Source organism: Rhea pennata, chromosome 1 (genome assembly GCF_028389875.1).
Source record: "Rhea pennata isolate bPtePen1 chromosome 1, bPtePen1.pri, whole genome shotgun sequence".
Lineage (NCBI taxonomy): Eukaryota > Metazoa > Chordata > Aves > Rheiformes > Rheidae > Rhea > Rhea pennata.
In genome coordinates this window covers 205,765,882-205,785,329 of record NC_084663.1, presented here as the reverse complement: position 1 = coordinate 205,785,329, position 19,448 = coordinate 205,765,882, and the positions used below count along the sequence as shown (strand labels likewise).

The following is a 19,448-nucleotide window of genomic DNA, read 5'->3' as shown; positions in this document are numbered from 1 at the left end:
CCTTGTCGGAGAGCTCCTAACGGAGAGCCTGGATTTCTCTGTGTGGGTCCCGTCTGTGGGAGGTGGTTAGCACATTCGCTCCAATCTGGAGTCAGGATGTGGTCAAGGTACGTGCACAGCATCAGGGGCACAGCAGTCCAGGAGACTGCAAAGGGCAAAGTCCTTCAATACGAAGTAGAGCTGTGAGGTATGGATTAGCTAGGGCTGGAAGTCCTACATCAGAGTTAGTGCCAGAGTGTAAAGCGAGCTTAAAACCTCAGTATTATTTGAAACATAAGGATAAACACATACAAGTTCAAAAAGCGTGTGTGCAGCGTCAAATCTCTGATTAAATATGACCTATAGAGGAAATGAAGAAATGGATTTGGGATATTATTTGTTTCTTTATAAGAGAGAAAGAAAGCCTTTTTTTATATATATATACATGTATGTATATACACACACATGCACACACAGATGATTCTGTTTTATCTTGCCTTTTTGTTCAAATGATTCAGATATAAATCTTTATTCACTGAATCACAACACTGAATTTCTTAAAAGACTATTAAATCATTGTTTTCTGAATCTAAATTCTTATTTTTCATCAGCCCTAAAATCTCCATCTAATTATCACTGTACCTGATCTGATAACTTGTCCTGATAATCCACTCTTGATAAGAAAACATCAGTTGATAGAAAATTAAGTAGTAGAGAATCTACTATTTTCCCAGTTAGTTCATTTGAGTAATTAATTGCCTCTCTGCTAAAAATATCCCTTATTTTTTAACTTGATTATATCTGTTATGCCTTTCTCTGCTCGATTAAAGAGCTCCTTTAAAAACTGTATTTTTCTCCCCAGGAAGGCACTTGCTCAGAGTAATCAAATCACCTCTCAGTCTTCTGGTGGATGAGCTAAGCAGACTGACTGACCTCTTTACATTCTCTTTCCAGAAGGTGTTCTCTTCAGTCTTTGAGTAATTTTTTGTTTGTTTTTCTTTAAAATCTTGGCAACACTCTCAGTCTGCATTTCAGAAAAGGAGTGTTGAATCCCTAACACAGCATTTTTTCTTGCAAACATTTCAGCTAAACAAATATCAAAAAGCACAGAGAACTTCTATTTGCTGAATACAAATAACATCTAGTCTCATGGAAATTATGTTTCTTGTACTTGCTGCTTGTGATTTAATAAACTGTTCCCTATGCCAGTCCTCAAAACTTTTTCTGATTAAAAACCCTACATTTTTAATTAAAACATATGGTAAAAACATATTTCAATAAAGCTGTTGCATTCTAAAAGAAGCCTAAGCATTCTTTGTAACAATAATGTGACCTATTTAAAAATGTAAGAAAGACAGTCATTTAACATTCTAATAGTATATCCTTAGATAATCGGCGATGGGTATAAACCTTTCTGTCCTCCACTTCCTGTCTCTGCAGATACCATTTAAGCATTTAATTGTGGTCTGAATAACATCTGAGAATGTGTTGCTCTAACTTTTCACAGCAGAGATGTCAAAAATGATCATTGTCTTAAACTTGCCAGAATGATGGCCTAATTATGCCTGCCTGTTACAAAATATTTTTGTATTTTTGACTGTACTTCAGTGGCTTCCATGACCGTATTCATCTTCATTTCCTTTTAGAACAATACTAAAAATTCAAATTGATACGTTAAATAAAATATGTCATAGGAAATGTCAAAAAAAAAATCTACTGATGGCCTTGTTCTGAGTTCTAGTAAAATGATATTGTAAGTAGTTTTTCTTATGTGCATAGTACCACCTGCAGTTTTAATTATAGCTGCAAAAAGATACGGTAGAAGAGGAAGTGGGGAGAAAGCAAAACTATAAAATCATCCACCTATATAAAAATAAAATAATAGAAAGCCCCCCAAAGCGTAATGGTTTATTATGGAACAGCTGACCTGCATCATGCCAAATGGAACGGTCTTTCTTTTTTATTCCACCACACCTGTTTTCTCTTTATCTTTTTTCTGGCCTTTTGTCTATTACACAGTTGGAGGTGGTAAAATACAATGTAAAATGCCAAAGATTTTTGCCTCGGTAATATGATCTCTAGCAAAGACTTGTATAAGTTTCTCCAGCAGTGGTCCTGCATGCCTTAAATTCTGATAAAACGTTCACTTCCTCCATACCTTTCTGCAGACATACTTCACTACTATACCCTAAGAGGAAGAGAATCACATTGATTTAAAAGTTACATCTGTTGGATTAGCACTTTGCTGTTGTGAGGACAGACAAAAAAAAAGTCTTAAGAAGCATTTTAATACATTCTCAAGCTTCATTTGTAACTGCAAGCCTGTTTGGAACGAGGGGGATCAGGAAGGGGGGATCACCTGTTTACAAGCGTGAATGCAGCCTCCGAGTGGGAGCTGAGAGTGGCAGTCCTTGCGGAGCTGCTCTCTCCCACCCTGCTGCCCGTGCAGCTTGCCTCCGACCAGCCTGCAGTCCAAACAGGATGGTGGTGATGGGCAAGGGCCGAGCAGGGAATAGAAGATGTAATGTTGATTGTATGCTGGAGTGTGAAGCACCTGTCCCGACTGATTAACGTTGAGGAAGGCTGTCGGGAAAAGCCAGGGAGCTTTTGTTTTCTCCCCTTCGCATAATTCATCATCGCTCAAGGCCACGTGGTAATTTATGAAAGGCTGCACTTGTATATTGGCTCTAAATCCCTGTGAAACATGATTCCTGCAGCTGCCAGCCGAGCTGTTGGCCTTGGGGAGGGGACAGGGGCGGCTGCTGCCCGCACGTTCGAGTGAAACCAGGAAAGCAGCTCGGTGCAGAAACCTCTGCTTCTAGCCGCTGGCCACAACATTCATCCTGCATGAGAAAGGATCTTTTGCCCTTGCTTGAGGACCTCCCAGTGAGAAGCTGATGTAATGGTATCTGAACCCTTATTCTTGCTACAACATTGACTAACTTCAACTAAATAATGTTAGAGACTCTCTTGGTCATGAGTCAGTTTATAATAAAGACTCCTATTTTCGCACTGTACAACTCAGGTCCTTTATGTCCAAGTTCTGCATAGGAGTAGCATTTATTTCTTTGTAGAGCCTACTGCCTAGTGTTGAGTTTTACTAAAATACCCACAAAAGTACAATACAGAGGGGACAATCGTCTAAGTGACAATATTTTTCACTTCACTGAGAATCTTGACAATTGTTTTTGAAAAGCCAACTCCTGGAGTAACAGCATTATATGAAAAAGAGAGTTTTCTGTCTTGCTTACTTTCTTGCTTGCTTGTAGTTTCTCATCAACCTAATTGTTATAAAAGTTTCCTTTAAAATGTGAATCCTGATGGTTCCAAACCAAAAGGCAAAAAGTGCTTCAATTTTAGTTGTTACAAAACCATTTCACACTTTCCAAGTGGAGGCAGTTCAAAGTTTTGAACATTCAGCTGGGAATGTTCACTTTCCCGTGAAAAGTATTTGAGATCAATACATTGTCACTCACAGTACTTTCAACCAGAGCTAAATAGTTTTCAGGCTGAAAGTGCATAAGGGAGAAGTTACCATTCATTGCCCTTTTCTATCTCTCTTTGCAGAAGGCTGTAGGGTTTTATTTATTCTTTCTGCTCAGGATTGACCTTTAGCTACAAATTTCAGGATATAGAACTTGGTCTCAGTTACTTGGTTTCACTTTTTAGAGAACATGTTTTCTTTAGAAGATTGTTTCTTAGAAATGAAGAGTTGATTAATCACACTGATTAACTGAGTGGTGAAGAGTTCTCCTTTAAGGACTGTGGTCAGACTGTAGATAAGATGTTAGAATCCTCATGTGCACCTTGGAGACATATTTACAGTGAAACTTGGTCCTTCAATGAGTTTCCAGCTAGTAAGCAAACAACAGCCCTCAGAACAGTCTGCTATTTTGCCTGTACCTCTCCAGTAAAACGGGAATATACAGAGCCGCGGCCAAGACATGGGCTGCGAATACATCGCTCATCTGAAGACCAAAGTTCTGAGCTGTGCACTGAAGGTCTGTGGCTGCCACTAGGACTGATGAGAAGATGTGGCATTTCAATTCAATTTTTCACTTTTCCTCAGTGCCGTATTTTCTCTAAACTAGACACAGCCCATTCCTCAATTTTATTTCTGACCCATCCAGCAATCTGAGCAATGCCTTGCCTGTGAAACAAAGATTTTTTTCCCTGTTTTAACATAACACAGGGACATGTTAAAATATAAATAAAAGGCCAGTGAGGTTGGTAGGGAAACTATTTGCATTTTTATGGTAGGTTTGGGGTTGAGAGGAGAAAAACTTGTCAGGATCTAGCAAATAAAGCTGTGTGGTAACACTGTTGAAAGCAATATTAAATCAAAATAGGTTTTCAAAACCAGTACAAAAGTGTAACCTCAGTTTAAGCAATTCAGACATTTAATAGGTTGTACTACAACACTGTGCCCAGACCAAGCAATTAGCCAAGCTGATTTTTCCAGCTTCAAATGTCTATAAAGCAGCTCCTGGCATTTATCCAATTTTCATTCAAATACATTTGTGCCCAAACCGAAGGTATTTGTGATGGGCAACATTAAAAACAGCTTTGGAGAGACTTCCTGCATTAGGTTTTGGGCTGCTTTGATTTGATTGTATTTCTCTAGGCCTTTCACTTACCATTTTGAATACAAAGTCTTTGGTAATGCTCTGAGTGTTACTTTGCCTAATTTGCAGGCTTGGGGGCCCATGAATCCTTTATTTGAAACTTTCTTTAACTGTGGGAAATAGGAAGTGAGCAGGGAGAAGCAACTCTTTTATAGTGAGATGCTTGTTCAGACTATAAATTAGGCACTGCACAATAGAAGCAGAAATAGGCAAGTCTGCCTTTCTGAAGCCGGCAACATATTGGAAAAGATAGGAGCTTTCAAGAATAGCTGGGCAGAGATTGCTGTGCTGTAAGTTCGCTTTATGAGCATGGAAAAAAGACTTTCAGCTAATGTTTGTCTATGAAAAGTGTTTTGGTCAGTAACTTCGCGTAGTCCTCAGCAAAGAAGAATATCCCTACTTCACAGCAAACAAACAGCAAACATTTCCATTTGTCACCTTTTGGAGATGTATTGGGAAACTTTTAAAACCTGTTTTTGATTTTGCACAAGAGGTGTTGTCGCAGCTTAACACACCAGTCACCTGCATGATAGTGAATGATAGTTATGTAAATGCTTGTTCTTTCCATGTTTTTAATTTGGAAATAAATACAAAGAAAGTATGAAAGTAAACATACACTAGGAGTCTTTGAATCAGTTCAGCAGAATAACACCAGACTTTGGATGGTTTGTTTGAAGGACATATTACAAGCTGGTTAAGGCATAAGGTTTCAAGGAGGTGAATCCTTGCCCTTTTGAAGTCAGTGGGAAATTTGCCAGTGGTACCAGGAATTTATGCCCAAGTTTGGCAACCATTTAATGAACTTGAGTAACTTTCCTCATATTAGCAACCTACTGCAATTTAGCTTACTTACCTTCCCGTACGTTTGTAGCATCAGGTTTTCTATGAGCCTGGTGTTTGTGTTAGTATAACATTTGTCCTTTATTAAAGGAAAAGTTCCCCTCTTTTTACATAGCGTTTTAGTAGAAGACATGCTATTAAGCAGGAAGTCTTCTACAAAGGGAAGTGGCATTTTAAGATGACCTAATAATAGGGGGGGGATGGTTTAAAAATAAACTTAAGAATGCAATGTTCTGAACTTTTTTCCCAACTTTACCACTTCAGTTGTCATGTGGTTTTGATAAGTCATTTAATCTTGTTGCCAGGTTTTGCTTTTCAATATAAAGGATGAGGATTAACAGTCACTTGCTCCTCCAAAGTATTCTCAGGATTGAGGGAATAGAATAACACTACTTAAAATAGCGCTTGGGTTCTGGGTTTTTTACTTGATATTGTTTCAAGTATCTCCTAAGACTGTTAAATTTTCAAGAACAAGGTTACATTTTCTCCTTTTTCATGGTTCGTGAGTTTGGCAGAATTCTTTCTATAATCAGTATTCCCTTATATAGTGCAACTTTCTTCTGTTATGAGGGAAAATTGTTCCCTCAGTAGAGGAGAGACTGTAACTTTAAAATCACAGTTGACTCACAGGGATTTGAGAGACAGCTGACAGAACTGAAAAATACCTCTAACTCTGTTTTAATAGAAGAAATTTTGAATCAATAGTATCACCTTCATTTGTTAGTGTCTCTAAACCATTGTAAGATCTCCAGATGGAAGTGGCTTTTGAAATGCAGCATATGTAATAAATAATATGTGTTACAATATGGATCACTTGACAAATCACTAAAACACAGTCATCTCTAGGGAGGAAGGGTGCCTGCGACTTAAACAGGCGCTTGAACAGTTTCACAGCACATAGGAAATGAAAGAGAGAAAAAATGTTCTGTTCTTGAAACTACCAAAATAATTTTAAGTGCACAGTTTCCTTGTAAGTTTAATGACCACAGCTAATGAGGACCTTCGCTTTTTATCTTTCACCTATCCAACCCTCTGCCTCCCTGAACGCCATCGTGTTTCCTATCCACGTCAGAGCATTGGCTTAGGACTTTTTCAGTGGGAATAAAGGCTGCTTCATGAATCATCACTATATTTGCTGTATATATTATTTGCTGTAGCCTCATGGCTTTCCCTTGGTCTCTGTTTAGTTCGTGCAGTCTAGTGAAGGCCTAAGTGAGGGAGCGGCAGTGTGTGCAGTTGGTGCAAGCTTTGTGGTGGACAGAGCTTTATGCCTTTCTCTGCTCGCACAATATGCCGGGGGGAGTCCAAAGTGCCCTTGGCGTCAGGACAGTGAACCTCACCACTGGCGTGGTCATACGCCGCGTGGCAGCACCACTGGAGCAGTTAAGACACCTTGGGGCGCGTCTGCACTTATTTTTTCTTACCAGGTAGTTTGAGCTTGTGCACAGTAATGTTAAAAGCAAACTCACACGTATGACTCTTCCCCCATGTTACAGCTTACTTTGTTGTAACAGTATCTGTACAGTCAAATAGACTGGATGTTTTTAATCAAATTCATTTGAAAAATGTTTACTTCTCAGACTATTGAAAATGATACATGACAAAGCTTTTGCTCACTGATTAAGTAAAAAGTAAAATAAAATGTGTTTTCTTGTTGTCTGCATTAACAGTGCAGCAGTAAAATAATCTGGCTGTGTAAGAGTGGTACCTGTCAACAGCTGAGGGTATTGTAACTACTACAGAATATGCCATTAAGTCCTAATCAGATTATCTGCAATTCAAATTGCATCAGTGTCTCGTCTTTACACAGCAAAATTTTAAGTTGTCAATCACCGCCTCTGTGTACCAGCAGAGCAGAATTGGAATCCTTTATCTTTTACCTCAGGTTTTTTTTTCATATATTGCAACTCATTTCTTCACATTTTTTTCAGATATTTGTGTGTGAGAGAGACTTTTTCTCTCAGGTCAGAAACAGACCTTGATATACTGTGTATCAATAAAAATATAAAAAGCTAGGTGACTTTTCATCATTATTATAGGCCCAGCAATGTATGTTTCCCCTCGATTTTATTGCTATCTGCCCAAGACTGAAGCATAACCTAATATAAGTTTCTCTCTGCTTTACTCTGGCGTACCATAATCTAGTGAAAATTAAACCGTATGGAAAGCACAGTTGAAGTCTTATGTCTTTTAACTTACAGAGCATTTTATTTCAGCTGTCTCTTAAACATTTCCCAGGCTAGTTCATTATGATGGCTGCTTACAATTGTTCATGTTCCTTCTGGTAATGTGTTCTGCAAACCCTTCCAAATATCATAGAAATCTAGAGTTTCATTTCTCTCTGAGGCCAACATCTGTCTGTGCAATATTGTAGTATAGGTATAATTGTATTTTTCTTCTCCTAAAAAAATATGAATGGACAGGGCTTGATCAAGCAAAGTAATAAAATGCTTAAAAAAGAGCCATGCACTTTTCAGAACAAAAAAGAAAATACCTTGAAAGATAGGTCAAGTCACCTTGTCCTAGGGAAGAGTCCAGGACACAACGTTTCCCAAGCAGTTCATTGGGCTACTGCTTATTTTGAAACCTTTGTATAAAAGCATAGTTCCATTTCATTCTTTGTAAAATTGTGTGTGTGCTCACCAAATATTATTCTCCCTAAAATAATGTAAAATGTATTAGCAACTTCAAGTCTCCACCGCTGGTATGATTTAATGTTGCTAGTATATCACAACACAATGTACGAGGCAGAAAACAACACAAAATTTAACTGACTGTTGATGGTATAAGAAGTGGATTTAGGTAGCATGAAAAGGCTTGTTTTGTAGTCGTATTAACAGGTGGGGGAGAGGGAAATCCCATAGTCCCTTATAATCAACACAATGACTGAAGAGTTGAATCTTCCCTATTATTACTGTAGATATATTTTCCACTATGTAGATACTGAAAATCTCCTATATGGCTTTTTTGTCATATTCTCTGAGTAGGTCTTATAATTACGGACAATTTTTTGCCTCCAAAATTACATACTCGCTATTTCTTTTGATCTGAATAGTAACTATTTAACATTAGATGGTGTTTTGCAGTCCCATCATACAGCAACATATCACATACAGTCATCTAAAACAAATTATATTTCTCCAAGTGCCTATTCAATAGTCTGACTAGAATTCAATAACTTCACATGTTTTTCTTTCATTAACTGTAGGTTCTTATCAAAGTGTTGGATAACAATGATAATGGCCCAGAATTCTCTCATGCCAGTTACGATGTCACCATCTCAGAGGACATCCTCCCTGATACTGAAATTCTGCAAATTGAAGCTATAGACAGAGATGAGAAAAATAAGTTGAGCTACACTATTCACAGCAGCATCGATGCAGTCAGTGTGAGAAAATTCAGAATTGATCCCAACACTGGAGTGCTCTACACCGCTGAGAGGTTGGACCATGAAGCTCAGGATAAACACATCCTTAATGTCATGGTAAGAATGCAGTGTTCGCATGGGTCAGAACAGTCATTTCTCTTTAGGTGCATATGGGCCTTAAAACTTCCAGTGCAGTAAGCAGTCATTGATTTCATCTTGCCTGCATGGCTGTATATTTATTTTACATTTTTTATTTGGGCTTTTGGTGAAATTTACTGTGAATACATTGTATCTAGTATGAAATGGTTTGCCATCTCAAGGCAGAGCAAGTAAGAAATTAAATAATCTCTTGGCATCTGGTCGTCTCATACAAGCTAACTTTTAGAGTTTCTCAAGAGAGAGACAGAAAATTATTTGAGAAGTTATTCACAGGAACATAACCTCTTTCTTGCCATAGAGGATGCTACAGCCCTGGCAAACGGAAGTCTGATTTATAGTTTACTTTTGCAGATGTATTTCAGGATATAAGCTATTGCTACACAAATCAGCTTTCAGCTACTTTCCAAATGCTTGAGTATGCAAAAAAAATAATTACCTTTTTTTTTTATTCAATGTGCCTAAATTGTAGAACATACGTTACTCTGTTTTCAAGTGAAGGTTGCATATTATGAAGTGGAGGTTAGTGGAAAAAAGTCTGTCGCTGTAGTCTGCTCTTTTCTTTAACCATTTAAGAGTCCTGCGCAAAAGATCTTTGAAGGAACAGCTCATGACTTACTAGATACTGGGCCAGCTGTAGGCTGAGAGAGCCCAGGGATCGGAGAGCCCCTGTGCCCTCTTGCAAGCAGGGGCTGACCAAGGAGTCAGAGCACAGTGTAACAAGCTGCAAGTCTTTAGGTGAGCAGGAGGTGAGGAGAAGTATAAGCCAAGCCACACACAGCTGGCTGATGAAGGTCAACTGCTTGTATTTGATTGCCACATGATGCAACAGTTCGTTTTCTTTATTTAAGGAGAGCCAAGCTTTTGGGGATTGTTCTGTACCCATTGACAGGGTTGTCAGTGTAATATGGGAGTGAGAGAGGAGCAATAAATAACACTTCCGCTGGGAGTGCACAGCACTTCTTAAGATAATTCCTAGACTGTTTACCATTGGTGTCATCATCTTCAGAAAGGTATGTACACATACAATGATGAAAAATCCACTAGTAGTAGCTGCAAACACTAGACTGACACATGACTGATCATAGTGGGTAAAATTTTCCATAGCTCTTTGAATGAGGGAGCAATGGGCAATGTTCACCGTGCTGATTTGCTCTTATGCTGTAAAGGAGTGGCCAGGGCAATTACATGCTGAGTAGCATGTGTTAAGAAAAAAAATGTCTTGCAAATCTAAAACTGGATTTAAGTATCATGTGGCTGCCAATTTAAAAATTTGTATCTTGATAGTTATATACCATGCATTTCTTCACAACTGAAAAGAAAAAAACCTCTAAGCTCTTCCTGTTTCTTGAATCTCACTATGAACCATCACTTGTGTGCCACTATCTTTTAGACTGTGAGTTCTTTGGGACAAACAAACTTTCTTATTATTTTATAGTAAATAGCACTGATCATATCCATAGCATTCAAATTACTGTATTTATGAATTTTTAATAGATTGGTATCTATACTTAATAGATTGGTGTGTGTATTATGCACTTTTTCTATAGGTCCGAGATCAAGAATTCCCTTATAGAAGAAACCTGGCCAGAGTCATCATAAATGTGGAGGATTCCAACGATCACAGTCCATACTTCACCAGTCCACTGTACGAATCCTCAGTATTTGAATCAGCAGCTATTGGATCAGCAGTCCTGCAGGTCACAGCTCTGGACAAAGATAAAGGAGAAAACGCAGAGCTTATCTACACTATTGAAGCAGGTTAGATCAGAGGCTGAAAATATGGTGTCATAATTCTCCATAAACAGGAAAGTGCTATTGCCCTGATTAACACAAGCCAGCTATTTTGTCCTACCTTCTTCTGTAGAGCTGAACAAAGATGGCATGTTCTTGTTAGCTTGTTTTCATTTTTAAACTACAATACAAAAATCTGTCAGAATAGGGTTGCTTTTATATTCACTAGATAGATCCTGACCCTATTACCTCTAAGTCATTGGTGCAAATCCATCACAGAAGTTGGTTACCAAAAGCTATTACCAGTGACTCTTCTCAGTTACTGGCTTCAGTCTAGTACATACTGGATTCTTCTTAAATGCATAGTATGACAGCTAGTATGAACTAGTATCTTTGCTGATATTTCAGTCAAAGGAGCATGGAGACTAACATCAGGATTAGGCTGAAAACTCCTGCCAGCAGAGCAGTTTAGCAGCACAATATCTCTTAAAACTACTGTGTGTCAATAGAAGCCTAAGGGAAGGGACAGTGATATCAGAATAAAATTGCTTGTGCTAATAGGCTCTGTATATTTAGATTAACCATATAAACTGTACCAGCAAAAGCACTTCTCTTACAGTATATCAGCAAGGTCATGGAAAATTTGCATTATCCTTGCCACACAGGCAAGCAAATGTAGCTTTCTCTTGCTTGTATGGATCTGAAGTTAGGAATTATTTCTGAAATAAACCAGAGCATATATACAAGAAGGGTTCCTGCAAAAAGAGAGAAGGCATTGGAAATTTGTAACCTGGAGGTTGTTTTAATGTTACATGTCTGCTGTATGGTTTTCAGTAATAGGAATACTTCCATTGTAATAATGACAAAACTTCGAACCTATATTGCCCTGAAAAGAAGTGTCATATGCTGCAGCTTGTCCCAGTATTAATCACATCACAAGCCTTTCCCATGTATAAGCCGTGGTCCTGCAAGCTCATTGTTTATCCCTGTACTCATCTCTTCACTTCATCAAAACTAAGACAGTTCATAGTTGTTTAGAATTTCTATTTTTCTCAACTTTATAGAACAAACCTGAAGCATACTTCATGAAAACTGTTCCAGAAAGTTCAAAACCAGGGACAGTTTCCAAGTTACCAAAACAGAATTTTTCATTTTTAATGATACAAAGAAACTTTTGTGATATTTATCCTTATATAATATTTATTACTTCTGACACAGCTTTCATTTTCACTCAACTAAGAGTCCAGACTCAAACCTGAATAAAAATACAGACTTGTCACTAGGTAGGAAGGCTTAAGTCAGTTAGGAACAGATTTAGATGACAAAAAGTAAGCCACTAGAATATCTATGGCATCTCATGCTGACTCAACTTTATATAGTCTAAGCTCATAGCTTAAATTAAACTGATAAAACTTTCAGTTTAGAGAAGACCTGAGGAACTTTTTTCTGTCATTAGCCTGTGTGCTCTGTGGAGTCTCATAAGCAAACCAGGAGGTCAAGTTTTTGCAATTGAAACAACCGAACTGGTGATCCTACAAAGATCTTAGCACTACAAAACAAATATTTGCTTTCTGCATATACTCTGAATTTGGGCTTGTTCGTTATACCTCAGTATTCTCCAGTGGCCTTTATCTGAGATCACGGAAAATTGTGTATGTGCCAAGGTAGGGCAACACTGTTCCTTATAGTGCAAGCTCTAAGTAGACTAGTTTGTGTTCCTGAAGCAATGTAGTTCAAGGGTGTTCTTGGCATTTTCTAGATGCCTGTTCTACCCTTGGTCTACTGTAAAACTGTAATCACAATTGTGTTTCTTCACTTCTCACTCCTCTACAAAAATATAAAAGCCTAAAAAGCAAGGGTTGGGGGAAAGAACAGAGAAGCAGAGGGAAACAGAAGATATATTCAAGATAAGTGTTAAGACTAGAACAAGAACATGGTAACCTCAATTTCGGTAAGGATAGAGCATAACAAATCACTAATAGCTCGGTACGTCATGAATAGCTCCTTGTACTGGAGTCGAGCCATCACCCTAGTGAAGAAGACCTTCGCTAATACCTGTCGATACTTGAAGTCATCTTTTTGCCTCATGCATGCCCAAGGGATTGTTCATTCACTGTTACATTCCCTGTTATATCATCATTTGCACATCTAAAGGCTTATCTCACTGGTTTTGTTACACCAATTTCTCCCCTCCTTCCCCACAATTTGTCTAGTTTATTGATGTATTTTGTCTTCTGGAGTACTAGATGTTTGAGAATTTTCTTCTGTGTTTTCACAACAATTATTATACTGGGCTGCAAGCCAGTCACCTCTAGGTGCCACCACAATGCAAAGCGCAGCCTGACATGCCAAGAGTGTGGTCTCCCATAAACTGGTAATAGCGCACATGATGCAGACAGAATATTTGATGATTAGAAAGGATGTTTTGACTGTTAGATGGCCATTTTTTAGTCTGCATGTTTTTCTCTTTTCTAGAGGCTTTCTACTCTGTTACAGCCTATTTGTTTTTCATCATAAGCTCTGTCTGCAGTGTCAGACTTCAAACTTACATTTATTATAAAGCTATGCATTCCCGCAATTTCATTATCCACAGATGTTCCAATCCTAGATGCATCAAAATTCAGTCTTCTGTTGCTGTAGTTTCTATGATCCATAAAATCTGAGCTGCTGAGGATACTAATTTTAACTGCAGCACTCAGATTGTCTACAGTCCCTTCAGACAGGGGAAGTACTTACATCACCTTACATGTGAACAGAGCAATTGTTAGAAAAAGTAACTCTTGTATAATTTCATAAGAAATTCCTAAAGGAGAAGAACCAACTCTGGCCTTGCATGAGGCAATCAGTGACTACAGTTGATTTGTATTAGCAAGCTCTGACAAAATAACTGTAGCACCGTTTGCAGTGTCTGCAAATTTGTGACAGATCCTGGGATCTTTAATCTACTAGCTAAAACAAAAATTACGGTATTCAGTGAGGAACTGAGATTCTCTGCAGAGATACAGATTTTCATAAAGTCTACTGATCTGAAAGGATGTGTACAAATAGAAAGCCACTACCAATACTGAACAACATACCGTAGTGTGTGGCTTAAAGTAGCTTATCGGCCCAGAGTTCACAAGAGATAGTGAATTGCATCTTAAAAATAATTTACTTTAATTAATTTCATTTAGGATTCCATATATTTGGTCTTCCAGATAGAATTTTTATATTTACTTTTGTCTGCACAGCACCTGAAACATAACTATTTAAAGATTATCTCTGTTTACCACCAGTTACTTGAGAAATATTTCTCTCTGGGTCATGGATGCTTTAGTGTAGATTGGGAGCAGTTCTACATTTCGAAATATAAGTTACCATGATAGCACGAACAGGTTGTAATGACTGATGTCTTTATAACTCAGTGCATGCTGTTTATATTTAGAATCAAAATCAGAAAAGGAGTTTTTTTGTCATCTAATCCTCATAGAATCATAGAATCAGTAAGGTTGGAAGGGACTCTGGAGATCATCTAGTCCAACCTCCCCGCTCAGTAGGGTCACCTAGAGCATGGTAGACAGGGTTGCATCCAGGCGGGCCTTGAAGATCTCCAGAGAAGGAGACTCCACAACCTCTCTGGGCTACCTGGTCCAGTGCTCCGTCACTCTCACAGGGAAGAAATTCCCCCTCATGTTCCTTTAAGCAGATACTCAATGGATCAGCAAAATATGGATTACCTAGCAAAAGTGATCTCTAGTTACGGAGTAAAGATAACTATCAAAGCTTTGCATATGTCTGCTAAAGAAGAGATTGTCAGTACAGCTATCTAAGAAGAAAAAAAGACTCCGAAGAAGGTGTATGATACAAACTCCCGATTTTCACATTTACAAAGGCAGTGATCTCCCTGCCTGCATGTTCTAATGGAAATTTCATAACATTTTCTGCTAAATTTGATTAATCTAGATTCCTCCTTCTCAGATATCATATGATAAACCCTTGTGCCACAAGATACTGTTATCTCTTTTCTATGCTATTTGTTCTATTTAATTTTCTAAATGCCACTTTAACCTTTTATATCTATTTCTTTGAGCATTGAGCTACTGTAATCTTCCTTCTAGTTGCTTAATATTCCCTTCAATTAATGGCCTGACTTACTATTCATTTGTCATGTAATTGGCTTGTTAGCTTCTGATCTAGCGTCTATGATTTAGGTATACATGCATTTGACTAATTCCCATAATTGATGCTCTTTCCCACTTCTGTGCTGAGAATAATCTACATGCACCACTTGCTCAAATGTTGACACTCAGAATCAAGATGTAGGTAGCAATACCTGAGTTTCTGAAGGTTTAAACATCTGTACTATCTGCTGAGATGGCCTGATTTTCAGAGGAAAGATGAAAGGCCCTTTATAGTTATTTCATGCTTTTTCAATAACAAATTACAGATAATTGCACCTGTTCTAAATTATCCTTTAAGTGTATTGTAGTTCACTTCTAATTTGCATACAATATTTCTGTTTTAGGAAATACTGGAAACACATTCAAGATTGAACCAGTTTTAGGGATCATTACACTACTGAAGGAGCCAGACTTAACCACAATGGGACAGTTTGTTTTGTCAGTCAAAGTGACTGATCAAGGTTCTCCACCACTGTCTGCAACAGCAATTGTGCGAATATCTGTGACAATGGCAGATAACTCCCACCCTAAGTTCACTCTCAAAGAATACCAAGCAGAGGTTAACGAAAATGTGGATGTTGGTACTTCTGTCATCTTAATTTCTGCAATCAGTCAGTCCACGTTAGTTTATGAGGTTAAAGATGGGAATGTGGATGGAGCCTTTGCTATAAACCCATACTCTGGAGTCATCACCAGTCAAAAAAACCTTGATTATGAGCGTGCTTCCTTCTATCAGCTCATTGTACAGGCAACAAATATGGCAGGCATGGCATCAAATGTCACTGTGAACATTCAGATTGTTGATGAAAATGATAACCCACCAGTTTTTCTCTTCTCTCAGTATTCAGGCAGCATAAGTGAAGCTGCTCCTGTAAACAGCATAGTCCAAAGTGCAAGTAACAACCCCCTTGTGATACGAGCCACTGATGCTGACAGTAATCAGAATGCTTTGCTTGTCTACCAGATTGTTGAATCTACAGCAAAAAAGTATTTCACTGTCGATTCCAGCACAGGTGCAATCAGAACAATTGCAAATTTAGATCATGAAACAATAGCTCACTTCTACTTTCATGTCCACGTTAGAGATAGTGGAAATCCCCAGCTTACAGCAGAGAGCCCAGTTGAAGTAACCATTGAGGTAACTGATGTCAATGACAACTCGCCAGTCTTCAGCCAAGCCGTATTTGAGACAGTCCTGCTTCTGCCCACTTACGTTGGTGTTGAGGTTCTTAAAGTTAAGGCTACAGATCCAGATTCAGAGATTCCTCCTGAACTAACATACAGTCTAATTGAAGGCAATATGGACCATTTTTTAATTGATTCAAGTACAGGGGTACTCACCATTAAAAACAACAGCCTTTCCAAAGACCATTACATGCTAATAGTAAAAGTATCTGATGGGAAATTCTATAGCACTGCTATGGTGACAATAATGGTAAAAGAAGCCATGGATAGTGGGCTCCACTTCACACAAAATTTTTATTCCACTTCTATCTCAGAAAACAGTACTAATATCACAAAGATTGCTGTGGTGAATGCAGTCGGTAACCGTCTCAATGAGCCCTTGAAATACAATATATTAAACCCAGGTAACAAATTTAACATCAAATCCACCTCAGGAGTCATTCAGACAACTGGCATCCCCTTTGACCGAGAAGAGCAAGAGCTCTATGAGTTGGTGGTGGAAGCAAGTCGTGAACTAGATCACCTTCGTGTTGCTCGTGTTGTGGTCAGAGTTCACATTGAGGATATAAATGACAATGCTCCAGTGTTTGTAGGGCTTCCATACTATGCTGCTGTGCAAGTTGATGCTGAGCCTGGTACCCTGATATATCGAGTGACAGCTATTGATAAAGACAAGGATGAGAATGGTGATGTGTCATATCTTCTGAAGGAAGACTATGGACATTTTGAAATCGACAGGAGATCTGGCAGTGTCATTTTAAAAGAAGCTTTCAATTCTGATTTATCTAATATAGAGTATTTGGTTGTCATTCTTGCAAAAGATGGTGGTAACCCATCGTTGTCTGCTTCAGTAGAACTCCCCATTACTATTGTTAACAAAGCAATGCCTGTATTTGACAAACCATTCTATACAGCTTCTGTGAATGAAGATGTAGAAATGCATACCCCAATATTAAGCATAAATGCAACCAGTCCAGAAGGCCAGGGTATCATTTATATCATTGTTGATGGAGATCCCTACAACCAGTTTAATATTGACTTTGATACTGGAGTCCTCAGTGTCATCAGTACACTGGACTATGAAATAAATTCTCTTTTCAAGCTGACAGTGCGAGCCAGTGATGCCCTCACTGGTGCTCGAGCTGAGGTTACCGTTGACTTGATCATTAATGATGTGAATGATAATCCACCAATTTTTGATCAGTCAGTCTATAATGCTACCTTGTCTGAAGCATCCTTGATTGGGACTCCTGTGTTGCAGGTTGTTGCTACAGATGCTGACTCTGACAATAATAAAATTGTGCAGTATCAGATAGTCCAGGATACCTTTAACAGCACTGACTACTTTCATATAGACAGCACAAGCGGCCTAATTCTAACAGCCCGTATGTTAGATCATGAGCTCATACAGCAGTACAGCTTAAAAGTCAGAGCAACTGATAATGGGTTCCCACCACTTAGCAGTGAGGTTCTTGTTAGCATCTCAATAACAGATATGAATGACAACCCTCCAGTTTTTAACCAATTAATTTATGAATCGTATGTAAGCGAACTGGCACCTCGGGGTCATTTTGTGACTTGTGTGCAAGCTTCTGATGCTGACAGCTCTGATTTTGACAGGTTGGAGTACAGCATCCTATCAGGAAATGATCGGACCAGTTTTATCATGGACAGCAAGAGTGGTGTTATCACCCTTTCCAATCACCGGAAACAGAGAATGGAACCCATGTATAGCTTAAATGTCTCTGTCTCAGATGGATTGTTCACTAGCACAGCTCAGGTGCACATACGGATCCTTGGAGCCAATCTCTACAGCCCTGTGTTTTCACAGAGTGTTTATGTTGCCGAGGTTAGAGAAAATGCCGCTCCTGGAACTAAGGTAATCCACGTGAAAGCGACAGATGGTGATTCAGGTGTATATGGCCAGATAAGCTACTCCATAATAAACGACTTTGCCAAAGACCGATTTTTGATTGACAGCAATGGGCAGATTCTAACAACCGAGAGACTAGACCGGGAGAACCCACTGGAAGGTGATATTGGTGTATTTCTGAGAGCTCTCGATGGAGGTGGCAGGACTACATTTTGTACTGTGAGAGTGATAGTAGTGGATGAGAATGACAACGCTCCCCAATTTTTGACTGTAGAATACAGAGCAAGTGTCAAAGCAGATGTTGGGAAAGGTTACTTGGTGACCCAGGTGCAAGCTGTAGATCCAGATGATGGAGCCAATTCAAGAATTACCTATTCTCTGTATAGTGAGGCTTCTGTTTCAGTGGCTGATCTGCTTGAAATAGATCCAGACAATGGATGGATGGTCACCAAAGGTAGCTTTAACCAGCTGAAAAACACAGTTCTGTCATTCTTTGTCAAAGCGGTTGATGGTGGCATTCCTGTAAAGCATTCTCTTATTCCTGTCTACATCCACGTTTTACCTCCAGAAACTATTTTACCTTCCTTTACTCAACCACAATATTCTTTCACTGTAGCAGAAGACACGCTTATTGGGAGCACTATTGACATTCTGCATGTTTTACCTAATCAGGGTGCTTTGTATAGCACAGTTAACGGAGAGTTGACTGAAAACAACAAAGATGGGATTTTCATCATAGAGCAAGACACAGGACTCATAAAACTGGATAAGAGACTTGACCATGAGACAAATTCTGCTTTTCACTTCAAAGTTGCAGCCACTGTTCAGTTAGACAAAGTAGACATTGTAGTAACAGTGGATGTGGAGGTTAAGGTGTTGGATGTAAATGACAATAAGCCCATGTTTGAAACTGCTAGTTATGATGCTATAATAATGGAAGGGATGCCCATAGGAACGAAGCTTATGCAAGTTAAAGCAGTTGATGCAGATGCAAGTGCAAATGGGCAGGTCACCTATACACTTGCAGTGGAATCGGAACTGGAAAAGATCACAGAAGCGTTCACCATTGACAGCAACAGTGGCTGGATCAGCACATTGAAGGATCTGGACCATGAAAAGGATCCTGCTTTCACTTTTGCAGTTGTGGCCTCAGATCTGGGGGATACTTTATCCTTGTCATCAACCACTTTGGTCTCGGTCACTGTGACAGACATAAATGATAATGCACCCGTCTTTGAGCATGAGGTGTATAGAGGTTCAGTGAAGGAAAGCGACCCTCCAGGTGAAGTTGTGGCTGTTCTTAGCACTTGGGATGAAGACACATCTGACATCAACCGGCAGGTTAGCTACCATATTACAGGTAAGAAACAAAAGGCATGCTTTCTTGCCAAAACCAGCATTATTGAAAAACTATGCATTACTCTAGTTTTTTGTGAAGGTTTGGCAGGGTTTCAAGTACATTATCACTATGAATCAGACAGCTACACCCTTCTTTGATTTTTTAATTTGGACAGAGCTTTGTATCAACT

The 19,448-nt window shown here is 38.8% G+C and overlaps 1 protein-coding gene across 1 annotated transcript in view; it reads left to right on the top strand.

Annotated features, from left to right (window-relative positions):
• Positions 1–19,448, top strand: part of FAT3 (FAT atypical cadherin 3) — a 428,821-nt gene that overhangs the window by 334,396 nt on the left and 74,977 nt on the right. The window contains exons 9-11 of the mRNA XM_062577955.1: positions 8,653–8,928; positions 10,518–10,728; positions 15,206–19,279. Of these exons, the coding sequence (XP_062433939.1) occupies positions 8,653–8,928; positions 10,518–10,728; positions 15,206–19,279 (4,561 nt within the window). The remainder of the gene's footprint in view (positions 1–8,652; positions 8,929–10,517; positions 10,729–15,205; positions 19,280–19,448) is intronic.